Source organism: Furipterus horrens, unplaced genomic scaffold (assembly GCF_987537825.1).
Source record: "Furipterus horrens unplaced genomic scaffold, mFurHor1.1.pri manual_scaffold_2, whole genome shotgun sequence".
NCBI classification, from domain to species: Eukaryota; Metazoa; Chordata; class Mammalia; order Chiroptera; family Furipteridae; genus Furipterus; species Furipterus horrens.
Window position 1 is genome coordinate 72,312,230 of NW_028327172.1, and position 25,204 is coordinate 72,337,433.

General features: G+C 35.9%; 1 protein-coding gene across 2 annotated transcripts; it reads right to left on the reverse strand.

Annotated features, from left to right (window-relative positions):
- Nucleotides 1-1,564: 1,564 nt before the first annotated feature.
- Nucleotides 1,565-25,033, reverse strand: KBTBD3 (kelch repeat and BTB domain containing 3). Of its 2 annotated transcripts, none has more exons than XM_090267854.1 (3): nt 24,913-25,033; nt 5,644-5,886; nt 1,565-3,834 (listed from the first exon to the last, which is right to left on the reverse strand). In XM_090267854.1, the coding sequence occupies exons 2-3, from the start codon at nt 5,859-5,861 to the stop codon at nt 2,232-2,234; spliced, it is 1,821 nt and encodes a 606-aa protein (XP_090123980.1). In that variant the 5' UTR covers nt 5,862-5,886; nt 24,913-25,033; the 3' UTR covers nt 1,565-2,231. The 2 variants fall into 2 exon arrangements, with proteins under 2 accessions (XP_090123980.1, XP_090123981.1); XM_090267855.1 differs by lacking the exon at nt 24,913-25,033 and adding an exon at nt 13,327-13,459.
- Between the last annotated feature and the right edge of the window lie 171 nt (nt 25,034-25,204).

Here is a 25,204-nt window from a genome sequence, read left to right on the forward strand (position 1 = left end):
GATGCTCCACATTTTAAGTTGTTTGAAGATCACTCTAGGAATGCCAATTAACCTTGAATTTATTTCATAAAAATGTTGAATTTTATTTTCTGTTGTATATTTAATGCAATATACCTACTTTCAATTTTAGAAGATATTACAATATTAAAATATTTTTTACACAAATAGTTCAAATGTAGTGGACCAAGACAAATGACAAAGGATTAGAACTGTTAAATAGAATTTTTCCACAAGACTGAAAGCAATATGAATAATGAGCACATTTTGTCTCTTACACTGCAGCAGTGGCTGAACGGTGATAATGAAAGGATATCAGACGTTAAAGACAAAAAAAATACTTAAGGAAGAGCCAAATGATAAAAGAATATTCCCTCTTTCCTAACCCTACAGGCAGGAAAAATAGCTCCTTCTAGGGGTACTGAGAATAGATTACTAAAACTTGCATGTCAGAGATCTATGCATTAGTTTCTCCTTTCTGGAAGAGATTAATAATTCCTAGAGTCAGTGATTGAAACAATATCTTAAACATACTTTATTTATACATGCTTAAATGAACAGTTCAGTAAACCCACATAACTATAGGTCGCCCAGTGTTATGGTCTTCATTTATTTTCAAAGCCAGAGAGAGAGAGAAGCAGAACCAAGGTCAGTAGGGAGGAAGGCCACCAATTCTACAGAATAGTTTTTATGCAATTGTTATCTGATTAAGGACAGGCCCTGATTTTGCAATTGCATGACAATATAGCCTAATATCCTGTTCTATTTTTAAAAATATATTTGAAATTTATAATTGTATACATTTATGTGGTAAAATAAAAGAAACTTCATTTAGGTATATTTCTACTTTGGAACATACTTCTAAAGAATAGGTAGGTACATTTACAACAAATTAATATTTCCTACAGTGTGGGAAACCACATTTGACTCCAGAGAAATCCAGAATGCACATTACCTGAGCTGTAAATAGTATTAAAACCTATAATGCTTATATCTTTTAAACTGTTTAAAGAAACATAAGCTTTTGCAAAGCAGAATTATCTTAGCTGAGAATACTGTATGGGTTAAAAGTGATTAAACATTGAAATAGATTTAGGTTGTGAATACTACAATCAATACTACAAGCCCAATCATTTGTTTTAAATTTAGAAAATAATTCACTATGAATAAATTACTAAATAAACTGACACATTTTACAGTTGGTATATATCATCACAGAAGACTCATATGAGACTAATTTAAATGCCGAAATTCCTAATTGCAACACAAATTTGGACATTTAATGGTTTAAGAAATGCAACGAAAATGATCCACTTATCTAGAGGTCAGATTTTCTATATCTTCAATTATGTTGGAACTTGGCAATAACACAGAAAAAGTATTTTAGCATTTCCATCCAAGTAACCAAGAACTTCACTCAAATGGGTTACATGTTAAGATAAAACTCAGGTCAATGTAATGTAAAACTAATAATTAAATAAAAAATGTTAATTTATTGAGTTTGAGCCAGAAGATGAGAGATGTGATACTGCTAGAAATGGAAGCCAACACTGAGAACTAATAGACACAGAAATTTTAAAAGCATTTCAGTAACTGCTGATAGTATTATGAAATTTTTACATGGTACATTATGCTCTTAATGAAGAGTTGAATCATAAAAAAAAAAAGTTAAACCATTTTTATGGTGCAGTTTAGAGGGTTGGGGAACCACATTGCATTTTAGAAAGATTTGTGTATAAAGCAATGGTGAAAGAAAAGGATTTAAAAAAAACTGGCCATGGTCAGAAAGAATAGGAATTCAACAACTCTTATACCTGTAGTAGCAAGAGAGGATTCTCACCTATTTCTAATTTTTAACTTCATATAATATAGTGCACAGAATTCATTCTTACTACCTAAAGAGATTTCTTCCATCCACAAAATACAAATCTGTGAACTTTGTTTTTGCAGTCTTTCATGGATAAAGTACTTTAAAAATTAAAACATTAAAGCCTAAGAGTTTTATTTACATATGAAAATACTAAGTATTCTGGATTATATTCAGTATAATTTTTGATAAAATGTATTTTGTATTTTAAGTTTCTTGGAACTGCTAATTTTATATAGTCTCTAATAAAAGATACATTTTAATTTATTAAGATGTAAAGTCCTTTTTACCAATTATTAACATTAACAAGTTTACTGTAGATTTCTGGAACCAGAATAGTTTTACAATGTCTAAGCACATACTACTTTTAGAAATGATTAGAAAACCATGGGTCCCTGTATTTATTAAACTGAATCACCTGGCAGTAAAATTCAGTTAAGGCTCTTGGCATTGGTGAGACTTCCTCCCACTCAGACTTGCTGCTGTGGTAGACCTGCACTTCATCTGTGATTTCATCTGGTGCATAATCACCACCTAATATGTAAATTTTATCCTCAATTCCAACTGCACCTGCATTAAAGCCTGCACATTCAAAAGATCCTTCACCCTTCCAGACACAAGTATCTGGACAAAAACTATAAACCTTATAGGTGGAAAGGTCACATATATACAGTGTGCAGTTTACTGGGACAGCTTTAATTAATGTTGCATGAAAAAATTGCCCAAACTCTGCTACTAATTCAGACCACTGATCAGTTGTAGCATTGTATTTAAAAAAGCAATCAAGTGATGGGTTAAAGGCATCTGTAATCTCTACCTCTGATCCAAGAACATAAATTACATTTTGGCACGCACTTGCTTCAGGGTAGTATATGCCCCTGGGTAACCTACTAACAGAAATCCATTCTTTAGAAAGAGGGTTGTAAGATTCAACATCTAAGAGACTTTTAATGTCCTGAGATCCTGTAGTCTTTCCACCTATGACAAATAACCTATTAAGAGCCATAACCGATGTATGCATGGTTCTTGGTGTTTTCATAGTTGATACCAGGAAGAAATCATTTTTGACTGGACAGTAACACCAGGTTTGATCAGTGGCATCATGATATGACTCTGCAATATGAAGCCGAACTGTTCTACAACATGACCCTTTGCAACCACCTGTCAAGAATATTTTTTCTCCGTAACTCGACAGACTAGATCCTGGCAAATCAATCAGGTGTGATTCTGGCAGTATTTTCCACGAATCAGTTTTAATATTATAGCAAAATGTATACTGATTTTCTCCATTTTCCTCAGTTTTGTGAACAAATATGTATTTTTCAGTTGTGGATGGTCGAGCATCAGGGTAAAGTCCACCAGAACCTTGCACACATTTAATTGCATCCAAGATTATGTCAAAACAATTTGTGTTTTTGAGTAAACATTCTTCATTGAGCAGACAGTCTTGAAGTGTCTCCTCAGGTAACTGATGTAATCTTACTTTTTTAATCAAATAAGGTAGATGCTTTTGCCTTGATTCTAAGTTATATTTAGTCCAATTAAGGACAACTTTCAGTACAGTTTCTTCTTCGGGAACATCTAATTCATCTGATTCCAGACATTTCTGCAGTATTCCAAAATTCATCTCTAAGAAATCACTGGATTTAAATAATAAGGAAAAGTGATGTTGTACAAAGTATAATGCATGATCAAACAAACGGGAAGAACCATAACTATCTGATATAGATAGTAACTGTAAACAATTGACAATATTAATACTTTTTATTAAAAAGTCACTGCAAGCTTTGTATAGGAAGGAAACTTGAAGAAATGATGACAACTGGAAGAACATTTCCACATTATCATCTGTTATTTTTGTTTTTCCAGTATAGGCATAATCAAGAAATGCTTTTACTGCTTTGGAGGACAAATTAGTAATGGTAACACTTCCACCATCTCTTTCTTTCATGTTTACTTCAAACATAGCCCTGCAAAAATAAAGAACATAGAAGAAGAAGTAAACAGAAATATTCTATTACAATGATAATTTTCAATATTACCTTAAAAAAAATTCCTTTAACCTTAAAATATATTTATAAAATATATTTCAAAGCATCCTAATTATTTTAATATCTAGAATAGTAATATATAGTACTATTTTTCTGTAAAATATATCCATAACATAACTCCCATACTGTAAAATATATATACTATATCAGAGCTATAACAACTAATCCAAAGAAGGCTATAAAATGATACAAATTTTGTATACTGATTTGATTTTCTAATATATTATTAATAAAATCAGGGTATAAAATCTCTCTGATGGCTGAATTGATTTATTTATGAGTTAATTAGCTTCAACACTGCAGGTGATAATTAAAATTACTTAAGATATATAATGCTCCTGGGTTTAGTATTAAAAGTCTCTTTCAAATTAGTTTTCAATTTGGCAGTAGTGAGACCCATGAAAGATGGAATACAGTGAGATATCAGATGTCTCCAATGCATTTGACTGTGTAGGGAAATCCATCAAGTAAGATAAACACACATCTAAAAGGACACATTTTGTATAGCACTTTAGGGAAAAGGGAATGAGATTTCATAAAACTGCACAGTAACAGAGTACCACACCTAACGTCACATATCTAATAAATGGCAGACTGGGATTTCGATTTAGGGCAAGTATATTAGGAGGTCAAGTACTTAACCATTTTACTATATACTCTTTGTCTGATGCAGAGGTGACATGAGGTTAAGGGAGGAGAAAATAATTACTTGGAAGAGAAACTGGATTAGAATAGAGAAGAAACTGGTGAGAAGGACAGAGTATAAGGACAATTGGGGCTTCAGTGAAGTAGGAAGAATAACTGAAGTTCCCTGAGAGAAGAAATGGAAATAAACAAACAAATAAATAAAAATATATAGTTAGGCAAACAGCTAATAAAAGTCGTATTTTTATCTTAAATTTTATTCATTTTTTAAATTAAGTTTGTTTATTAGAGATTTAAACCCTGCTTACTTCAAATAAAAATTACTTCCAAAATTGGACATAATGCAAAATACTGCAATGAGGACTTAACTTTATTGCAGTATGAATAACAGGGCTGAAGTCCAGATGTCACCAAGAGGTTTGTGTGTCTGACCAACAGGCCTCACAGGGTGGGTTATGTATCTACCCTTAACTCCTCAGAATCAAAAACCCAATGTCAAAACAGCAGGTTCTTACAGTGTCATGGCTAGCACACTCCTTGTAAGACAATCTACATGGGGAACCAACTTACATTCAGTAGGTTGCCTAAAATTAGAACAAGTTGGGTGCTCTCCAGAGATGCTTCTGGAGGTACTTTTCCCTGCTGGAGGAACATCTTTGCCTGAGGACAAACCCTGAAATCCTCTGGATAATCCACTGATATAATTCATGACCCTGAAATGCATTTTCCTCTCAGATACCTCTCTTTCTTTAAACTTTGGTTCCATTTTGGATGAATCTCTCCTTTTCTCTTTTTTCTAAATGACACAATGCAGAAATCCCCTAAATAAAACTGACCCCAGATCAAAACAATTTTTCCTCTGAATACCTTAGGGAATTAATGTTCTATAAAACTTCTGGAAATGCTGGCTTGCAAAGACCTAAGCTTTACCAAAGATAGTACTTAATTTTCATACTCAAAAATCATTAGCTCTTTTCAAGAATTAAAATTTGCTGTTGCATGCTCCTGTGTGTGGAAAATTGGGTTTTAAAAAAAATAAATTATCCATACCATAAAATCGGAGGCATAAACAAGATAAAGTACCTGAAAAAGTCACTGCAAGCTGCTAATACACAACGATGACATGGGATTGTTTCATCTTTCATAATTATTTTGAAATCATAAAAGACATTTTGTTCTCTAAAATTTTGTAGTACACTTAAGATTTTCTGTCCATGATCTTCTGACACAAGGAAGTTGTTCCTCTTCTCAGATGAAATTCCATTACATGGGCTTTGATTGAAATCATATGAATTATCCATAGCCAATTTCTAGCTGTTCTTAGAACTGAAATGAAAAAAAAATCACTGAAGTAGAGTCCTAATAAAATTTTCAGATCAAAATTTGCCTTATTTGTTATCAATTACAAAAAATGCTCACTCAGAACAATCATAAGACAATAAACTTTGTTCTAAACATTTGTTTTCATGACATTTAAAAATAAATTCCTTTTGAACTTTTATAAATGTTGTGCTCACTGGAATAAAAAGTATACTATTAAGGGATAAAATTCAATGCTATGTAAATGTGTTAAGTAGCACAATTTATAAGTTGTATAAATAGCTTATATAGAATCTTACTACATGACCAGTCTTGTTATACATAAGAGCTATTACTTATATAGTGGTTATCGTTTGGGTATATACCCAACACATTCCTCTCCCTGCCCATTCATTTTCTCCTGGTAGCAAAACAGATGTTAAAATGTTGATTTTGAAGCATAGATATACACTTTTGGGGTTAGACTTTTAAAAAACACTTATTGGAAAAAAATCAGTGTCAAATTGTATTACCTTGTTATGGCCTTTACTAGGGAAGAAAAGGGCAAGCATTGGTCCACACTGGCCTATTTGAAAGCAGAAAGAAACAGCTAATAACTTCATTCTAAAGGTTTTTTAAACATGAGGTCAGAAACCCCACAGTTGAAGGCCAGATAATTGTGATGTTCCCAAACTGCAAATTCAGCTCTAAGCATGAAAGTTTACACCACCAAAAGCAAGGAAGTGGGCAACAGAATGAAAAAGACTAGGAACTAGAGGAACCAGTGAAATAGAAAACCTTAGTTCCTTAGTATATTTCTGTTTTGGTTATCTATTGCTTTGCAAATCACCCCAAAATTTAGTGGCTTAAAACAATTTATAATCTTTTATGGTTCTGAGATCAGCTGAAGCTTCTTGCTTGGAGTTAGAGTCAGATGGCAGCTCTGGCTGAAGTCATCTGAGGGCCTGACTGGGTTAGAGGTCCAATATGGTTTTTTCATTCACATTTCTGATGCTTCAAATGGGGTTGCTAGAAAATATGGGACTCTTTCTCTCTTGATGCACTTTCTCCATGTGGCTAGCTTATATTTCCTCATACATGGTAGTTTTGCAATATCTGGACTTCTTACATGGTGACTTGATTTGCCCAAAAGGGATGTTTCAAGCCTAGATGGAAACCAAACAGGGGAGAAGTAGTCTGAATAATTCTACAGCATCAATCAAAGCTCCATTCTAGGGCTGAGACAATCTACTGCTGTGTACAGTAACTATGAGTCATGTATATCTATTTAAATTTAAATTACTTAAAATTAAATAGTTAAGTCATCAGTAGCCATAGATAGTGTGATGATTACTTTTATGTGTCAACTTCACTGGGCACCCACCCAAGTCAGCAGAAGTGGAATGGAGAGCATAGAATTCCATTTTGCCAGGCTGTAATGAGGTGCTTTCAATCCTCCTGCTGGAGTAATGTCACAGAAGGCTGAGTGGAGAGCCAGGACATTAATCTCTGCAGAGTGATAACAGTGTCAATCAATCACCTCCCCCTCATCATAAGTCGAGACCATGTGGCACATGGGAAGCCTGGACTTCTACTCCCAGCTGGCACTAATATGGGATTCCTCCCTCTCTTTGTTGGGGTCAAGTCAAAGGCCTAGTGTAGAGTCAAGAATTTCACTATCACTCAGTTAGCAACAAGCCACTTTCACATAATGCTGGTGGAGACCACATGAGGAGCAGTAACAAGGTGCTCCTCCTTCTCCCAGCCAGAGTGGTATCAGAGGATGTAGAGAGGGGACCCTGAACTCCCAATTCTATCCAGCAGTAAAAAGGAGCCCCTCCTATCCTAGGTGTTAGCTTAGGTGAGGTACAGAATCTGGACTTCCACCCCAACATGGAATTAATGAGGTGGTGACCTTAATTTAATAGAGCAGTGTCAGAAAAGATCTGCTAAAATGCAAAATGTAAATAAGTTCTATAGCCTTAGGATACAATATTCCAAGAACCAGAAATATATATAATTGAATGAGAAAAACAATTAACAAATATCAACACTGAGGTGGCACAGATGTTAGGATCATCTGCTAAGAATTTAAAAGTCATCATAGAAATGCTTCAGTGAGAAATTATGAACATGAAGCAAATGAAAAAATAGAAAATCTCAATAAAGGAAGATATAAAGAAGAACCAAAAAAAAAAATTTAGAATACAATAACCAAATATAACGTCGGAGACAAAAAAGAAAGCACCAATGAGCTTGAAGCGAAAACAAAAGAAACTATACAATCTGAACTTTGTGTAACACAATGTAAAAACAGACTGAAAACAGAAAAATCAGATTGAAAAATAAATGAGTAACTGAAGAACATGTGGAACTATAATAAAAAAACCTAACATCTATTGTTACAGAAGGGGGGTGTCCAAAAACCCCCAGAGCTTGAAGCTGGGGGGATGGGGAGAAGGAAGCAGCTTTCAGGATGCCTTCACACATGCCTGAGGCTAGGGGCTAGTGTCTTTGTTATGCAAATGGTTAATGCATCCAAGGCCTCAAGGAGATGAGAGGGGTCTTGGACCGGGGATGGTATGGAAGAAGCACACAGAGCCTGTGTGAGGTTCTGCGAATGGTCAAAACCGGGTAACATGCGGACTGTGTCACAGGATGCAGTCAGGGATTTAAAAAATAAGCAGCAGACATTTTAACGGGACTGACCATGTGGTTTTAACTGGGGACACACACCATGTGGTTTGGAGAAGGGGTGCTCTCCATGTGAATTAGAAACGGGGAACACCATGCAGCTTTGAGAACAACTTGCGGCTTGGAGAAGGGGTAATATCTTTACGGTTTTGGAAAGGAAAGGCTGGGAATTCACGCAGTTCTGGATTAAAAAGCTGGTGGACACCACAGCACAGAAAGGACCTCCCCAATCAGAATTGAATGACTGGCAGCTACTGGTAGAGCTGAACTGTGTCTAGGAAGTAGGGAAACGGTTTCTCTAACTTTTCTAAAACTAGCCTGGTTTGGTAGGGGGAGGCTGAATCATGTGTTTGTGGGTGTTTTAAAGAACATAAGACTTAATGGCAGAAATGTGCAAATAATCTAAATCTATATAACTGTTAAATAAACAATTCTTTTTCTTTTCACTAAACTCTGGTATTGAGAGTTATAATTCTGGCCGCGGGCAGCGGCGGGCAATCGGGCCCCTAACTAAACAGCCCGTGGGTGCTAGGTTTCGATTGGAGCAGCCCAGGGGTTCTGTAACACTATATCATCAAAGTGCCATAAGGAGAGGAAAAAGAGATGGACTAAAAAGTACTTAAAAGAATACTGAGAAATTTTCAGCCAAGATGGAGGCGTAAATACACGTGCTGCTTCTCCTCACAACTAATAAGAAATTTACAACCACTTCAAAACTGAAAACCCCCAGAAAATCAAAAAAAATCAAAACTACAGGTAAGTTCAGCAAGAAATAAAGAAATAATCAACCAGAAGGGTAGGAGGGGTGGAGCCGGGGCAGAGAGAAAGAGAGGAGCTGTGGCTGCGGGGCGGTGCTTCTGGGCAGCACAGCTAGAGGTGAGGCGGGGCAGCTCGCGGGAGCGCAGCAGGCAGGCGCGGCTAGCAGCAGCCCTGACAAAAGTCACAGTCATACTGATTAAACCTGAGAAATGATTCAAGCCCCAACTAGACCACACAGCTTGCAGTTCCAGAGCCTGGGAAAATAGAACCGCATTACTTCTAACTGTGAAAGCAAGTGGGGGCAGGGGTGCAGGAAGAAGCTGCGTCTGGAAAAGGAGGCGGCTGGCTTAGTACGGAAAGGGGAGGAAAGGGGAAGAAGTGCCTGGAAAAGCTGCAGCAACCAGCACTTTTCCCTCTCAAACCCCTCCCCCACATACAGCACCAAAATGCAGTGAACAGGTTGTCAGCACTAACAAATACCTAAGGCCCTGCCCCCTATGATGTAAGAGGTGTGACAGCCCTTGCCCAAATCACAGAGGCAAACACAGAAAGATGAGGAGACAGAGAAGTATATGACCCAGAACCAGGGGCAGATCAAGGTCCCAGTGGCACAACTAAGCAATGAGCAGATAGCACGCGCCTAATGAACGTATGAGGAGATAGACAGCTTAGCAGATGCACAGTTTAAGGCATTGGTGATTAGGATGCTCACACTCTGACAACAAAGATTAAACAGGATGGGGAAAGAATGAAGGCTATCCTGGCTGAAATGAAGGAAAATCCATATAAAACAAGTGGTGAAGGAAAGGAAACCAGGGTTCAAATCAACAAATTGGAACATAATGAAGAAACAAGTCGACCAGTAAGGAAGGAGAAAATGAGAATTAGAAAAAATGAGGAGAGGCTTAGAAAAACCTCTGGGACAGCTACAAACGTACCAACATCCGAATCACAGGGTTGCCAAAAGGTGAACAGGGAGAACAAGAAATTGAAAAATTATGTGAAAAAATAATGAAAGAAAACTTCCCTAATTTGGGGAAGGAAATGGACATACGGGTCCAGGAAGCACAGAGAGTCCCAAACAAACTAGACCCAGGGAGGACCACACCAAGACACAACATAATCAAAATGCCAAAGGTTAAGGATAAAGAGAGAATCTTAAAGCAGCAAGAGACAGAGGAGAATTACTTACAAAGGAGTACCTATAAGACTGTCAGCTGATTTCTCAAAAGAAACTTTGCAGGCAAGAAGAGACTGGCAGGAAATATTCCAAGTGATGAAAAGCAAGGCCCAAGATTACTCTATCCAGCAAAGATATCATTCAGAATGGAAGGGCAGATAAAGTGCTTCCAAGACAAAGGAAAGCTGAAGGAGTTCATTATCACCAAGCCATTATTATATGAAATGTTAAAGGGACTTATTTAAGGAAAAGGATATCAAAACTATGAACATTAAAATGAAAACAGTAACACAACTACCAACAACAGAACCTAGGGAATGGAACAAAGGTAAACTAAGCAGACAACTAGAGTGGGAACAGAATCATAGGTATGGGGTGCATGTGTGGGGAGGGCAATTGGGAGGGGGAAGGGGGAGAGGGAGGGAAATGGTGCAGGAATTAAGAATCATGGTAGGAGGGTGGGGAATAGACAGAGGGATGTTGGGAAGAGTTTTATACATGACCCATAGACATGAACTAACGGTGGGGGACTGCTGGAGGGAGGTGGGTAGCTGGGTGGAGGGGAGCAAAGGGAAAAGAAATTGGGACAACTATAACAGCATAATCAATAAAACATACAAAAAGAAAAAAAAGAAAAAAGAATACTGACTGAAAATGTCCAAAATTTGTCAAAAGACATAAGTTACAGATTTGTGAATCTCAGTGAGGCCCAAACAAGATAAATCTAAACAAATCTATGCCAAGGAATATCACAAGCTTCTAAAAACTAAAGACACACACAAAAATTTTGCAAGCAGTGAGAGAGAAACACCTTATCTATAAGGGAAAATCAATTTGAATTCATTATAAATACTATAAACAACTCTACACATAATAATTTGATAGTGCAGATGAAACAGACTAATTCCTCAAAAAGTAATACATTAGCACAACTCAATCAAAATGGAATATAAAATTTGAACAGCCCTGTAATTATGAAGAAAATTAAATTTATCAAAAGTTTAAAGAATTAATACTGACTCTGTATAACTTCCCCCAGAATACAGAATAGAAGGAAACACTTCCCAACTAATTTCATCAAGTCAGTATTATTATAGTACCCCCCAAAACAGACAGTACAATAAAATCCCCCAAACTACAGAACACTATCTCTCACAAATATAGATTTTAAATTGTTTTCAAAAATTAGTGCAAAAAAAAATCAGGAATATATAAAAAGAATTATATACTATGACCAAGAAGTTTTATCCAAGGATGTAAGGGTGGTTCATATTTGAATGTTATCTACCACTGAAGCAAGTTATAAAAGAAAAATTACATGATCATATCAACTGACACAGTATAGTCATGCACTACTTAACAATGATACATTCGGAAAAAAAGAAGCCACTTGGTGATTTTATCATTGTGCATACATCATGGCCTGTACTTAAATAAATCTAGATGATGTAGCCTACTACACATCTAGGTTACATGGTATACCACTGTCATATATGTGGTCCATTCTTGACTGAAATGTCATTATACAGTGCATGAATGTAAAAGCATTTAAAAACCCAACACCTATTCATGAGAAAAACTCTCAGCAAACAAGGAACAAAGAAGAACTTCTTCAACTTGATAAAGGACAACTATAAAAAAACCTATGGCTAACATTATGCTGAATGGTAAGAGACTTAATGCCTTTGCTCTAAGTTGAGAAAAAATGGTATGGATGTCCACTCTTACCACTGCTATTCATCATAGCAACAGACATTCTAGTCAATATTCCAAGGCAAGAAAATTCTATTACAAAAAGGTATACACATTAGAAAGAACAGTGTCTCTATTCACTGATGACAAGATTGTCTAGGTTGAAAATACCAAGTACTCTACAAAAAAATTCAAGTAAGTTGGTTCAGCAATTTCATAGGATATAAAATTAACATACAAAAATTGTTTTCTATAAACTAACCATGAACACATGGAACTCAAAATTTTAAATGTAATACCATATATAATAGTTAAATAGAGAAATACTATGTATAAGTCTAACAGAATGTGTACCTGTCCTGTACATTAAAAACTACAAAATGCTGACCAAAAAAATAAAAGAAACCTAAAGAAATGGAGAGATAAACCATGTTCATGAATTAGAAAAAGCAACAAAGATGTCAATTCTCTCCCTAGCAGTATACAGGTTTAACACAATTTGAATCAAAATCCCAGCAAGGTTTTTTGTAGAATAAATAAGATTATTCTAAAACTTATATGGAACAACAAGGAAACTAGACTAGCTAACACAATTTTGAAAAATAATAATAATATGGGAAGAATCAGTCTACCTGATTTCACCACTAATATAGCTACAGTAATCAATATTGTGTGGTATTGGTGGATCACGCAGATCAGTAGAACTGAATATAAAACTAAGAAGTAGCCCGACTCAAGTAAAGACAACTGATTTTTGACCCAAGGTTAAAAGCAATTCAGTGGAGTAAAGATATACATTTAACAAATAATGTTGAAGTAAATGGATGTTCATAGGTTAAAAAAAAATTAAATGCATCACAGATTTAAATGTAAAACCATAAAAATTTTAAAAGGAAATATAGGAGACAATCAGTATAACCATGGTTTAGTCAATCGATTTTTAGATACGACATTAAAAACACATTCATAAAATAGGGGGGAAAGTTGAAAAACTGAATTTTATCAAAATTAAGAACTTTCCCCCTGTGAAGGGCCCTGTTAAGAGGATAAAAAGATAAAACTATGGGCTGAAGAAACTATTTGCAAATGAAATCTGATAAAGGATTCATATCTAGAATATATAAAGAACTCTCAAAACTCACCAGTAAAAAGGCCTGGCCAGGTGGCTCAGTTGGCTGGAGCATCATCCCATACACCAAAAGGTTGCAGGTTTGATTCTAGGTCAGGGTACACACCTAGGTTGCAGGTTCAACCCCTGATAGGGTTGTGTACAGGAGGCAACTAATTGATGTTTCTCACATCTATATGTTTCCCTCTGCTTCCTCTCCCTCCTTCTCCTCCTCCTCCTTTCTCCCTTAATTAAAAAACAAACAAACAAAAAACAACAAAAAAACTCACCAGCTCCCTCCCCAAAAACACCAAAAAATCCACTTAAAAATGGGCAAAAGACATGACATATTTCATCAAAGAAAAACTACAGATGGCAAATATGCACATAAGGAGATGTTCAATATCATTAGTCATTACAGCAATGCAAAATTAAGACCACAATGAAATATCTGTCACTACCCATATATTAGAATGGTTAATATAAAAAATAGTGATAACATAAAATGCTTATGAGGATGTTGAGATACTGGATCACTCATACATTGCTAGTAAAAACTATCTGATAGTTTCTTTAAAAAATTGAACACAAGACAGTGATCCCATCTAGACAGGGAATTCGATGCACAATTCTGCCTGATTTGAGACCCTAAACAATGAGCCTTGCTTGGCTTAAGAGGCAGTTATACTGCCCACCTGGGCAGGGAAGTTAATTCTTAGCCTGTGTACTAAGTGCAGTCCATAGTCCCACCCCATCAAGTAACCTGGCCAGAGGACCTGGGAATCTGAGGAGCCCAGCAGCCCTTAAGCAGAACACCTGGCCAGTAATTCTACTCACTTTCAAAAGCCCAGCTACTAACCCCATATAGCCAGGGAGCTTGGTGTAGTTTTATCTTATTTAGGTTTCTAGCCAGCAAGGCATACCAGCTGTGGAGTCTGTTACAAAGATCCACTCAGGCTTGGGAAGCAAATACAAAGCCCTGCTTAGGGCTGAATACAGCCTCCAGGCCTACCAAACAGGAAGCCTAACTGGAATAACCCAGGAAGCTTCATAGCCTAACCTACAGCTCCACTTACAGCAGCACTGGAGCACAGAGGTGAGCTAATGTGACACCACTAAAGGAAAGTAATAAAGCTCCAATAACTAGCCCTAAAGAAACAGATTTATGAACTGTCTGCAAAGAATTCAGAATAATCGTCTTACAGAAATGTACTGAAGTACAAGAAAACACACATGATTAAATAAAATGAGGAAAACAATGCATGAACAAAATATAGAAGTTCAACAAAGAAATAAAAACCATTTTAAAAACCCAGAAATTTTGAAGTTGAAAATTGCAATCAATGACTGGCCTGAAGAATTCATAGGAGAGCTTAAACATCAGACTCAATCAAGCAGAAGAAAGAATCAATGTACTAAAAGGAGGAGCCCAAAGGAGAATAAAGAATGAAAAAGAGTGAATAAAGCCAACAGACTCGTAGGACACCATCAAAAGAACAATATATGCATTATGAGAATGCCAGAAGAAGGAAGAGAAAGGAGAAGGGACAGTAAGTTGGGTTTTTTGTTTTTTGAATCAGTAATAGCTGAAGACTTCCCAAACCTGGGGAGAGAAATGGACATCCAGAGTCATGAGGCCCAAAGGATCCCAAAAAGGGCTACACAGAGACACATTATAATGACATTGTCAAAAGCCAAAGACAGAATGCAGCAGAAGAGCAAAACATTAGACTCCCACCCCCAATAAGAGTATGGGCAGAAACTTTGTAGGCCTGTAGAGAACAAGGTGATATATTTAAAACACTGGAAGGTAAAAAAATTATCAGCTCAGAATACTGTATGTGATGAAGTTGTCTTTCAGAAAAAATGAGAGATAAAGACTGTTCAAAAAAAGCCAAAAGCTGAGGGCGTTCATTACCACTAAACCTGACTTACAAGAAATACTAAAGTAAGTTCTTCAGGCAGAAATTGGAAGCTAATTAACATCATGAAAACATATAAATGTAAATGTAACACTGACTATGGTAAATATAGAGTCAAAGTCAGATTCTCTAATATTGTAATGGTGGTACATAATTCCTTGAAAACTCTAGTTTAAAAGTTAACAAACATTAAAATAACCATAAATACAATAATCTGTTACAGATTAAATAATATAAAAATATGTAAAATGAAACATCAATAACCTAAAATATATGGGGAAAACGAAAGTGTACAGTTTATATATGTTATCAAAATTAAGTTATGAGCTTAAAAGATATTATATTTTATGTAAGCCTTATGGTAACCAATGAGGAAAAACCTATAGTAATTACACACAATATTGTGATACATAAGTCTAACAATATTGCTACAAAAAGTCACCAAATTACAAAAAAGGCAGAAAAATAAAAAAGAACAAAGGATCTACAAAACTGCCAGAATACAACAAATGGAGAGGAAAGACTTTATCTTATCTAGCAATAATTACTTTAAACATAAATGGATTAAAGTCTAAATCAAAAGACAGAATAGCTGAATGGATTTAAAAAGTCCAACAATAAGATGCAAACACGAGACACACAGATTAAGAGTCAAGATGTGGGGAAGGTATTTTAAGCAAATAGAAACCAAAAGAAAGCAGGAGTAGCTGTACTTGCAACAGAAAAAAATAGACTTTAAGGTAAAAATGATCAAAAGAGACAAAATGTCATTATATAATGATAATGGGGTCAATCCATCAAGAAGATATAAAAATTGTAAACATTCATGGATGCAACATCAGGGCATAAAAACATATGAAGAAAATACTAACAGAACTAACAACATTACAGTAATAATTACTGTAATATCCTACTTTCAAGAATGGATAGATCGTCCAGACAGAAAATCAATAAGGAAACAGAGGATTTGAACAGCATTATAGACCAAGGAGAACTAAGAGATATTTACAGAACAATCTGTCTAGGAAGAGCAGAATAATCATTCTTTTCAAGCATGAACAGAATATTTTCTAGAATAAAGACGTATGTTAGGCCATAAAGCAAGTCTCAGCAAATTTAAGAAGACTAAAACCACACCAACTCTGTTTCTTTAGCCACAATCATATGAAACTAGAAATCAGTTAACAGGAGGAATATTTAGAAATTCACAACATACTCTTGAATAACTAATATATCAAAGAAGAAGTTAAATAGGAAATAAAAAATATCCTGAGCCCTGGCTCAAGTTGGTAGGAGCATCTCCCATACAACAAAAGATTCTGAGTTGGATCCCTGGTCAGGGGCACATATGGGAGGCAACTGTTCTCTCTCTTCCCTCTCCTTTCTCCCTCTCTCTCTCTCTCCCTCCCTCCTTCCTCCCTCCTTTCCTCTCTCTGTAAAAATCTCAATAAACATATCCTTGGGTGAGGATTTAAATATATATATTTAAATATTGAAAGTAAATTTACAACTTACAAAAACTTATGGAAGGCAGCAAAAGTAATTCTAAGAGGAAAATTTATAGCAGTAAGTATATAAATCAACAAAAAAAAAGACCTCAAATACACAATTTTACATCTCTAGTAACTGGAAGAAAAGGAAATAATAAAAATTGGAACAGAAATAAATGAAATAGAAAATAGGAAAACAATAAAAATATTGACAAAACTAAGACATGTTTCTTTGAAAAGATAAAAGTTGGCAAATCTTTACCTAGACTAATCAGAGACAGAGGGAGAGGTGGAGAGATCCCAAATAAATAAAATTATAAATGAAAGAGAAGGGTCTGCTGCATGGGCAACAGCAGACCCTCCATATCACCCTGCCCAGGCTCTGTAGCTTCAGCGTCATCGCAAGATGTCAATTCAACACGGGAGGAGACAGATACGATGTCACTCCCGAGTCGGACTGCACAGCCATTCTCGGCGGTGCAGATAGACTCTTAAGAAGCTACACCATCGTCTCTCGAGACGGACGGCTGCCGACGACGACGAAATGAAAGAGAAGATATTGTCACTGATACCACAGAAATACAATCATAAGAAACTACTATGAACAATTATATATCATCAAACCAGATTACCTAAACTGGAAAAATTCCTAGAAACAACCTACCAACTCTGACTCATGAAGAAATAGAAAATATGAATAGATCAATTACTATAAAATAGAATGAGTAATCAAAGACCTTCCAATGAAAGTCCAAAAGCAGATGGATTGATGGGTAAATTTTATCATTTTTAAAAAGAACTAAGGGCAATCCTTCTCAAATATTTCCAAGAAACTGAAGAGGAGGACACTTATAAACTCATTTTACAGGGCCAGCATAACCACGATACAAAAGTTTGATAAGGCCACTACATAAAAAAAAAAAACCTATATGCTAATGTCTCTAAGAAATAATATAGATGCAAAAATTCTCAACAAAATATAAGCAAGCTGAATTCAACAGCACATTTATAAAAGGATCATATACCATGGTTCATCCATCCCTGGGATGCAATGATGGTTCAACATACACCAATCAATAAATGTGATTCATCACATTAATTATAAAGATAAAATCATATGATTACTCAATAGATCCAGAAAAAGCACTTGAAAATTCAGCATCCATTCATAAATATTCTTATTAAATTGGACACAAAAAGTATCTCAACATAATAATAAAGGCAAACTATAACAAGCCCACAGCTAGTATCTTACACAACTGTGAAAAGTTGAAGGCGTTTTCTCTTATATTAGGACCAAACAGAGGTGCCCAATCTCACCACTATTCAGCACAGTACTGAAAGTTCTAGCCAGAGTAATCAGGCAAGAAAAATAAACAAAAGACATCAGAATTGAAAAGGAAGCGGTAAAATTGTCTTTGTTTGCAAATATCATGATTTTATATATATAGAAAAGCCTAAAGACTCCACCAAAAAAGCATTAGAATTACTAAATGAATTCAGTAAATTGGCAGGATACAAATATAATATACAAAATTAGTAATACTAACAAAAATTATCAAAAAATGAAAATAATCTGAATTAAATAGCATCAAAACAAATAAAATACATAGGAATAAATTTAACCAAGTAGATGAAAGATTTATATATTGAAAACTATAAGACATCGATTAAAGAAGACGCAAATAAATGGAAAGATAGGCCATGTTCATAAATTGGAAGAATTAATATTGTTAAAATGTCCATACTACCCACATACACAGTCAACTAATATTTGACAAGGAAGCCACAAATATTTAATGGAGGAAAATATTTTCTTTAATAAATACTGCTGGAAAATTGTATATTTACATGCAAAAGATGAAATTAGACCTCAATCTCATGCCACAAAAATTAACTCAAAATCAATTAAAGATGTAAATGTAACACCTGAAACCCTAAAACTCTTAGACGAAAATTAGGAAATAAGCTCCTTAATGTCGGTAATAGCAATGATATTTTTTGGATATGACACCTAAAGCACAAACAACAAAAACAAAAGTAAGCAAGTGGTACTACATCAAACTAAAAAGCTTCTGTACAGTAGAAAAAAAATCAACAAAATGAAAAGGCAATCTATAACATGGAAAGAAATATTTTGAAACCACACATCTGATAAGGTGTTAATATCCAAAATGTGTAAGAGACTCATACACTCAATATATTAAAAAAAAAAACCAACTCCAAATAATCCAATTAAAAATGGGCAAAGGACCCAAACAGACATTTTCTAAAAGAAGATATTCAAATGGCCAACAGGTATGTGAAAAGGTACTCTACATCACTAATCATCAGGAAAATGCTAATCCAAACCCCAAGATGTTACCACACTCATCAACATGGCAACTGTCAAAAAGACAAGCAGTAAGTGCTGTCGAGGGTAAAGAGAAAAGGAAACCCTTGCACACTTTGATGTGAATGTAAATTCACAAAGCCAATGTAGGAAACAATATGGAAGTGATTCAAAAAGTTAAAATTAGGATCACCATTTCCAGCAATTTAACCTCTGGTTATATATCCAAAGCAACCTAAATCACTATCCTGAAGAGATATCTGCAACCCCATGTTTACTGCAGCATAATTAATAACCAAGACATGGACACAAATGTCTATGGGTGTCTATGAGTGAGTTAATGGGTAAAGAAAATGTGATATACATACACACACACACACACACACACACACACAGAGGAATAGTATTTAGCCATGAAAAAAGAAATCCTACCTTTTTTGACAACATGAATGGACCTTGAGGCATTAGGCTAAGCAAAATAAGTCAAGAGAAAGACAACTACTGTATGATGTCATTTATGTGTGTAGTCATTTATAAGTTTCAAACCCCTAGAAACAGGGAGCAAATTGGTGTTTTCCAGAAGGTGGAGAACTGAGTGAATGTGGTCAAAATTTACAGACTTCCCATTATAAGATAAATAAATTCTGGAGATAATAACATGAAGCGTAATGACTACAGTTAACAATATTGTATTGCATGAGGACTGTCCAGAAAGTATCCAGCCACATAATATGAAAAACAGACATTTATTGAAGAAGAAGACACAAAAAACATTGTATATAGAACAATGATGCCTCAGTCATCTTCAAAGTAGGCACCTTGGGACCTCACACAGTTCTCCCATTCACTATCAGCTGCCCATAGAATTTTCCTGAATCTCATCGATGTCTGAAATCTCTTCTCTTTCACAGGTGATTTTAGTTTTGGGGAAAAGCCAGAAGTCACAAGGCACCAAATCTGGGCTATAAAGGGGCTGAGTCACCTGGGTGATTTGATGTTTCACCAAAAAACTGCATGAGACATGATGCATGACCAGGACTGTTGTGACGAAGCTGCCCATCACCAGTTGCCCATAGTTGCAGCCTTCTGAATCATTCAAATAGTTTCCAGAGAGGAATGTTTAAGCTTAACCCCAAATTTAATGCATATTTATTGCTCTACTCACTCAGTCATTCTGAATGTGATGGCCACACACAGCCACACAGTACACATGCTCACTTAAGGGCGTCTACTGCCCCCACTAACTAGTACAGTGAAGTCGTCATTGTTCATGCATGTGCATTCCAGTCCACTCTCCTTGGCTGTCAGGTTACATAGATGTCGCACAAACTATTCTCGTTATATTAACAATGGCTTAACTGTTTCTGGATAGATCTCCTATATTTGAAACTTGCTAAGACTAGTTTTCAAAAGTTCCCATTAGAATAAAAAACATTGTAACTATGTGAGGTAATGGATATTAACTAGCAACCAAAATATTGCTCAACAGATAAATGAGTATTTAACTGTGGTACATTCATACCATGGAATATACTCAACATTAAAAAGGAACAAACTATTCATATATAAAAACATATGGATTTTAAGGGCATCATAACCAGAGAAATAAGCCAATCTCAAAAGTCATATACCATATGATTCCCTATCTATTGATATAATATTCTTGAAATGGCAAAATTAGAGACATGGAAAGTAGATTAGTGCATTCCAGGGACTGAGGATTATGGCTCACAATCCTCAATTATGGTTGAGGAAGAGAAGATGTTTATGAACAAGGAAAACTTTTTAGTAATCCACAACAATCTGTAACTTGATTGTGGTGGTAATTAGAGGAATATATACATGAGATAAAATAACAAAACTATACACACACAGTGTACCAATATAAAACTCCTGGTTTTCATCGAGATCAATAATTATGTGAGATATAATCACTGGCGGAAATGGGTGAAGGATGCATGTGATCAATCTATACTATTGTATCTTTGTAAATTCCTGTATATCTGCAATTGCTTCAAAAGAAAAATTTAATATAAATTCAGTTCAAAACTATTTTGATATTCCAGTTTTGTTGTTTAAAACATGCAGAAAATGCAAAGAAAAGATTGTTTTATTTTTGTATAAGTGGTTCCTCCTTTTTAAAAAACAAGCTGAATGTAAGACAAAACAGCTAAAAGCTACCCAAACCTGAGACTTTCAAAAGGATAAAAACTGTATTTCTGTATAGTGGCATAAGTCTTGAGAATATCAATTTTAAAAATCCCATACATTGCTATTTACTTGTACAAAGTTGTTAAAAGATAAAGCCTTCCATGCATATTCTAAATTACAATTACAAAAAGCTGAAATTTTCACTCTCATATTTGGTTTGAGTAAGGGTCCTAAGTGGGCCATCAATTACTAGGGACTCCTATTGAGGCTCTCTGAGGGTTTGGCTTGCTCATCTGCCAAGTGGACACACCAGTTACATTGTACTGTAATGCATTAAGTGATATGAATATTAAATATTCTCAAATGGTATATATATATATATTAATGATTAAAATCAATAATAACATATACTTAGCCAGTAACATTATTTTAATTCTTGTTAAAAGATCTGTAAGGCATTATTTTTCCTCCAAATATTCTGCAAATCCAGTATATTTCACTGACTTAAAGACACATTTTTTCACATTTAACATATCTAAAATTGATAGGTATCTTAAAGCCACTCTTGGTCAGGTAGCATTCATGACATATTTGTCATTACATGTACATGCATCAAAGTGTGAAGAATGGGTATTAGCATCTTGAAAGAAAACCCTGTAGATAATAATGAATACTCAGGAAATGATATATCATTAATGTTCTTGACAGTCGAGAACGGTATGTGAAAACACATGGACATCAAGACTGAGTTGAAAGTGAATTAGAAGAGGTAAAAATACTGAATGTGAAGAAGTTTTAAGAGCATGTCAACTAATTTTACTTATGTTTTTCTTCTTATATATGTACTAGGGTGATAGGATTATTTTACAAAGGGTTTTCCATAACTATGAAAAATTCAAAGTGATAAAATGTTGTCATAGTTAAAATGGCATTTTTCTTTCTTAGTAGCACATAAGATTTTTGTGCTACTAAGATTTGTAAGATTGCATGTATATTTTGTAAGATTGCATGTCAGCTTCATCTCATCTTCCAGTTCAAAACATTGGATCAATTTTCAAAACTACTATTTTCTTGTTCTTTTAGTGTCTTCTATTAAAATTCAACTTATAGAATTGAATCAATAGAAGTCCAAGAATCAAGCCTAAGAACCAAACCTTTGATATAATGATAAAAAACCATATGCCACTTAATAGATGTAAAATGTTAAACTAAAGCTGTGCTGTGACTGATCTGGGCTTTGATTTCATTGGATCTTCCAGTGACAATTTCGCAACTGTTGTTTAAATATAGCTCATGATTTCTGGCCGATTCAATATTTATTACTGAGTGCTAACTATATGCTAGGTATTGAATTAGGCATTAGAGATAGCATGGAGAATAAAGTGAGACTTGATCCCTGCTTTCTTGGTGTTTAGCATTTAGTGAGGAAGACTGACAAATCATAAATTGTTATAAATACTATGAAGAAACAACTGGGAAATGGAAATAAAAATGAACTATGCTGGGGGTGGTACTCAACTTCAGATAATAACAATGTAACGGTGAACACTTACATTATGTGTCAGGCTCTGTACTACATGCTTTATATACTCTATAATCTTCAAAACAATTGTATAAAATAGATACTACTATTGTTCCCATTTTATACACAGGGAAAATGAAGCTTTGAGAATTTAACTAATTTACCCAAGGTCATATAACAAATAAGTAGGGAGATGCGATGTAAACCCAGTCTGGATCCCAAGTCCTTGTTCTCATCCACTACAATATTAGGGAGAGAGAGCCTTTCTGAAAAAGTGTCATTTAAATTGACACCTGAATGACGAGAAGGGGTTGCTGAACAAAATCATGTATAAAACCCTGAAGAGAGAAACGGTCTTTAATTTTAAGGAAATGAAGGAAGGCTATCATTGCTGGAATGGAGTTAATGAGAGCAAGCAAGAATGTTGGTGAGATAGGGCTGCAGAAAGCCAGTGCTGCCTCATGCAGGATCCCAGAGGCCGTAAGAACCTGGAATTTTCTTTAAGTGCTATTGGAACCACTTTGAACTGAACAGTGACATGATCTGATTTATTTTTAAGTATCTTTCTGGCTGATGTTTGACAGATGAATTAAAAGAAAGTAAGAGAAATAGAGTCCAAGTCATTCATTTATTCAACAAATATTATAAAGTTTATGGAGTAGCTATTACTGTGGCAAGCACTATTTCAAATACTGGGAATACAGCCAAAATAATAAAGGCATGGTCCTCCACTATGGAATATACTTTAGTGGTGAACACATGCATGCGCACACACACACACACACACACACACACACAAAACTACTCTCTGCTACATCAACAATTTTGCCTAGTCTACTGGACATTTTTCCATCAGTGTACAAATTTAGTATCTTCCATCTTTAAACAAACATCAAACAAAAATATATCCTTTGACTTTTTATTGCTCTCTAGCTATCATCCTATTTTCTACTCCCTAATGGAGAAAATTTCTTTAAAGAACAACTTATAGTAAGTAACTTCACCAGTTATTTCAACCCACTACAATCAAGTTCCCCTCTTTCATGCTACTAATTAGTAGATACCTAATACTTCACCTATCTTTACACTTTTTCTTATTGTAGTTTTGTAATTTTATCTGCTTTGCCAGATTGTAAACTCTCTGAGTGATAAGCAAACCTAAGTACAGCACCTGACACAAACTTTTATAGTATTAGCTAAACTGACATATCAAGTCAGTAATTCGTTTTATAGCCCTTTGCAGTTCTGTGTGTGTTCAAAATCCCATTTACCTGCAAAGGATTGAAGGGGGCTCATGATATCACGAAAAGCTAACGGAAACAAATATAGATAAAAACAATATAGAACCCATGTTAAAGAGCATGAAGATAATCCACAGATAACTGTTAATTACTAATGCTGGCCTTTCATTGAAATTCCTGGGCAGCCGAAGGAAGAAAAGAATCTGACTCCCACAGTGAATGTAATATTTAATCTACCACAAAGTCAGGCTTTTACATTCATCTGCAGAGATGAACTTCTCCCTGGACCAAAAACTGAAAGGGGCCTTGATCACTAGGGCTTTTATATAAGTCACCTACAGTCTACATTGAGCAACCGTGGAAACAGAAAAGTTAATTAAAGTAACTGAGCAAAGGCACAGAGTAACTCTGAAGGGCTGCTTAAGTTATTTAACTTGCTTCTGCTGCATTTAGAGTAAGGACCTGTGGTACGGTGGAACCACTCGTGTCTCAACAACAGAATGCTCAAGTCTTCTTCCCAGGGCTTTTGGTCCAGGCTTAGCAATCGCAAAACAGCACCTGAGTCACTTGGTAGTGAGAACAAAGGATCAGCATTAGGCCGGCTGCTCCGCGGCAGCCTTAGCTTCCGGCGGAGCAGGCGCCCCGCACTGGGGGCAGCGTCTGGGCCCCAGTCTTGGAAGGCAGGTTTCAGGATGCGCGGCTGCTAGGTGTATAGGCAGTGTACTAGGTAAGAGGAGGGTTCGAACGAAGGGGCTCGGGAGGAGGAAGTTAACTCGCACCCACGCAAAGCACAACTCCAAAAAGCACCATGCAGTCCCGTCCCAGACGCGGAAACCTCTCCCGTCCCGAACACGAAGGAGCGGCAGGGGATCCTCTCTTCTGTGTCTCACAGAGGCCGCTCCTAACCTCCGGAATTAAGATGCGATCAGCCCACTCCTCCCTCAGACCCCAGGATCACGCACCTGCAACTGCAGTATCCGAATTCTCCACCCCAGTCTCTCTGCCACCAGAAGGCTGATTATGATTGGCTTGCACCACTGTCCCGTTAGCTCTTTCCCAAGTGTGAGTGGCGCTAACTATCAGCTCTTGGCCTTGGTCCCGCCTTTCGCACACCGCCAAAGCACCGCCCTACGTGACGCCACACGTTGCCGCAGAGCGCAGAGGCGGGTCTCCGTCTCCGCCCCAGCCGCTTTCTCCTAGGGTAGGCAGTGGGGGTGTTGGGGGCAGGGAAAAGTGCGGGGTCTTGTTGCTAAC

What these genes read in the sequence shown, in the direction of transcription:
- KBTBD3 (XM_090267854.1), bottom strand. Translation starts at nt 5,861, where the DNA reads ATGGATAATTCATATGATTTCAATCAAAGCCCATGTAATGGAATTTCA. An exon ending in GCTTGCAGTGACTTTTTCAG is followed by an intron (nt 3,835 to 5,643) that starts GTACTTTATCTT and finishes TTATTTTTGCAG; the next exon opens with GGCTATGTTTGAAGTAAACA.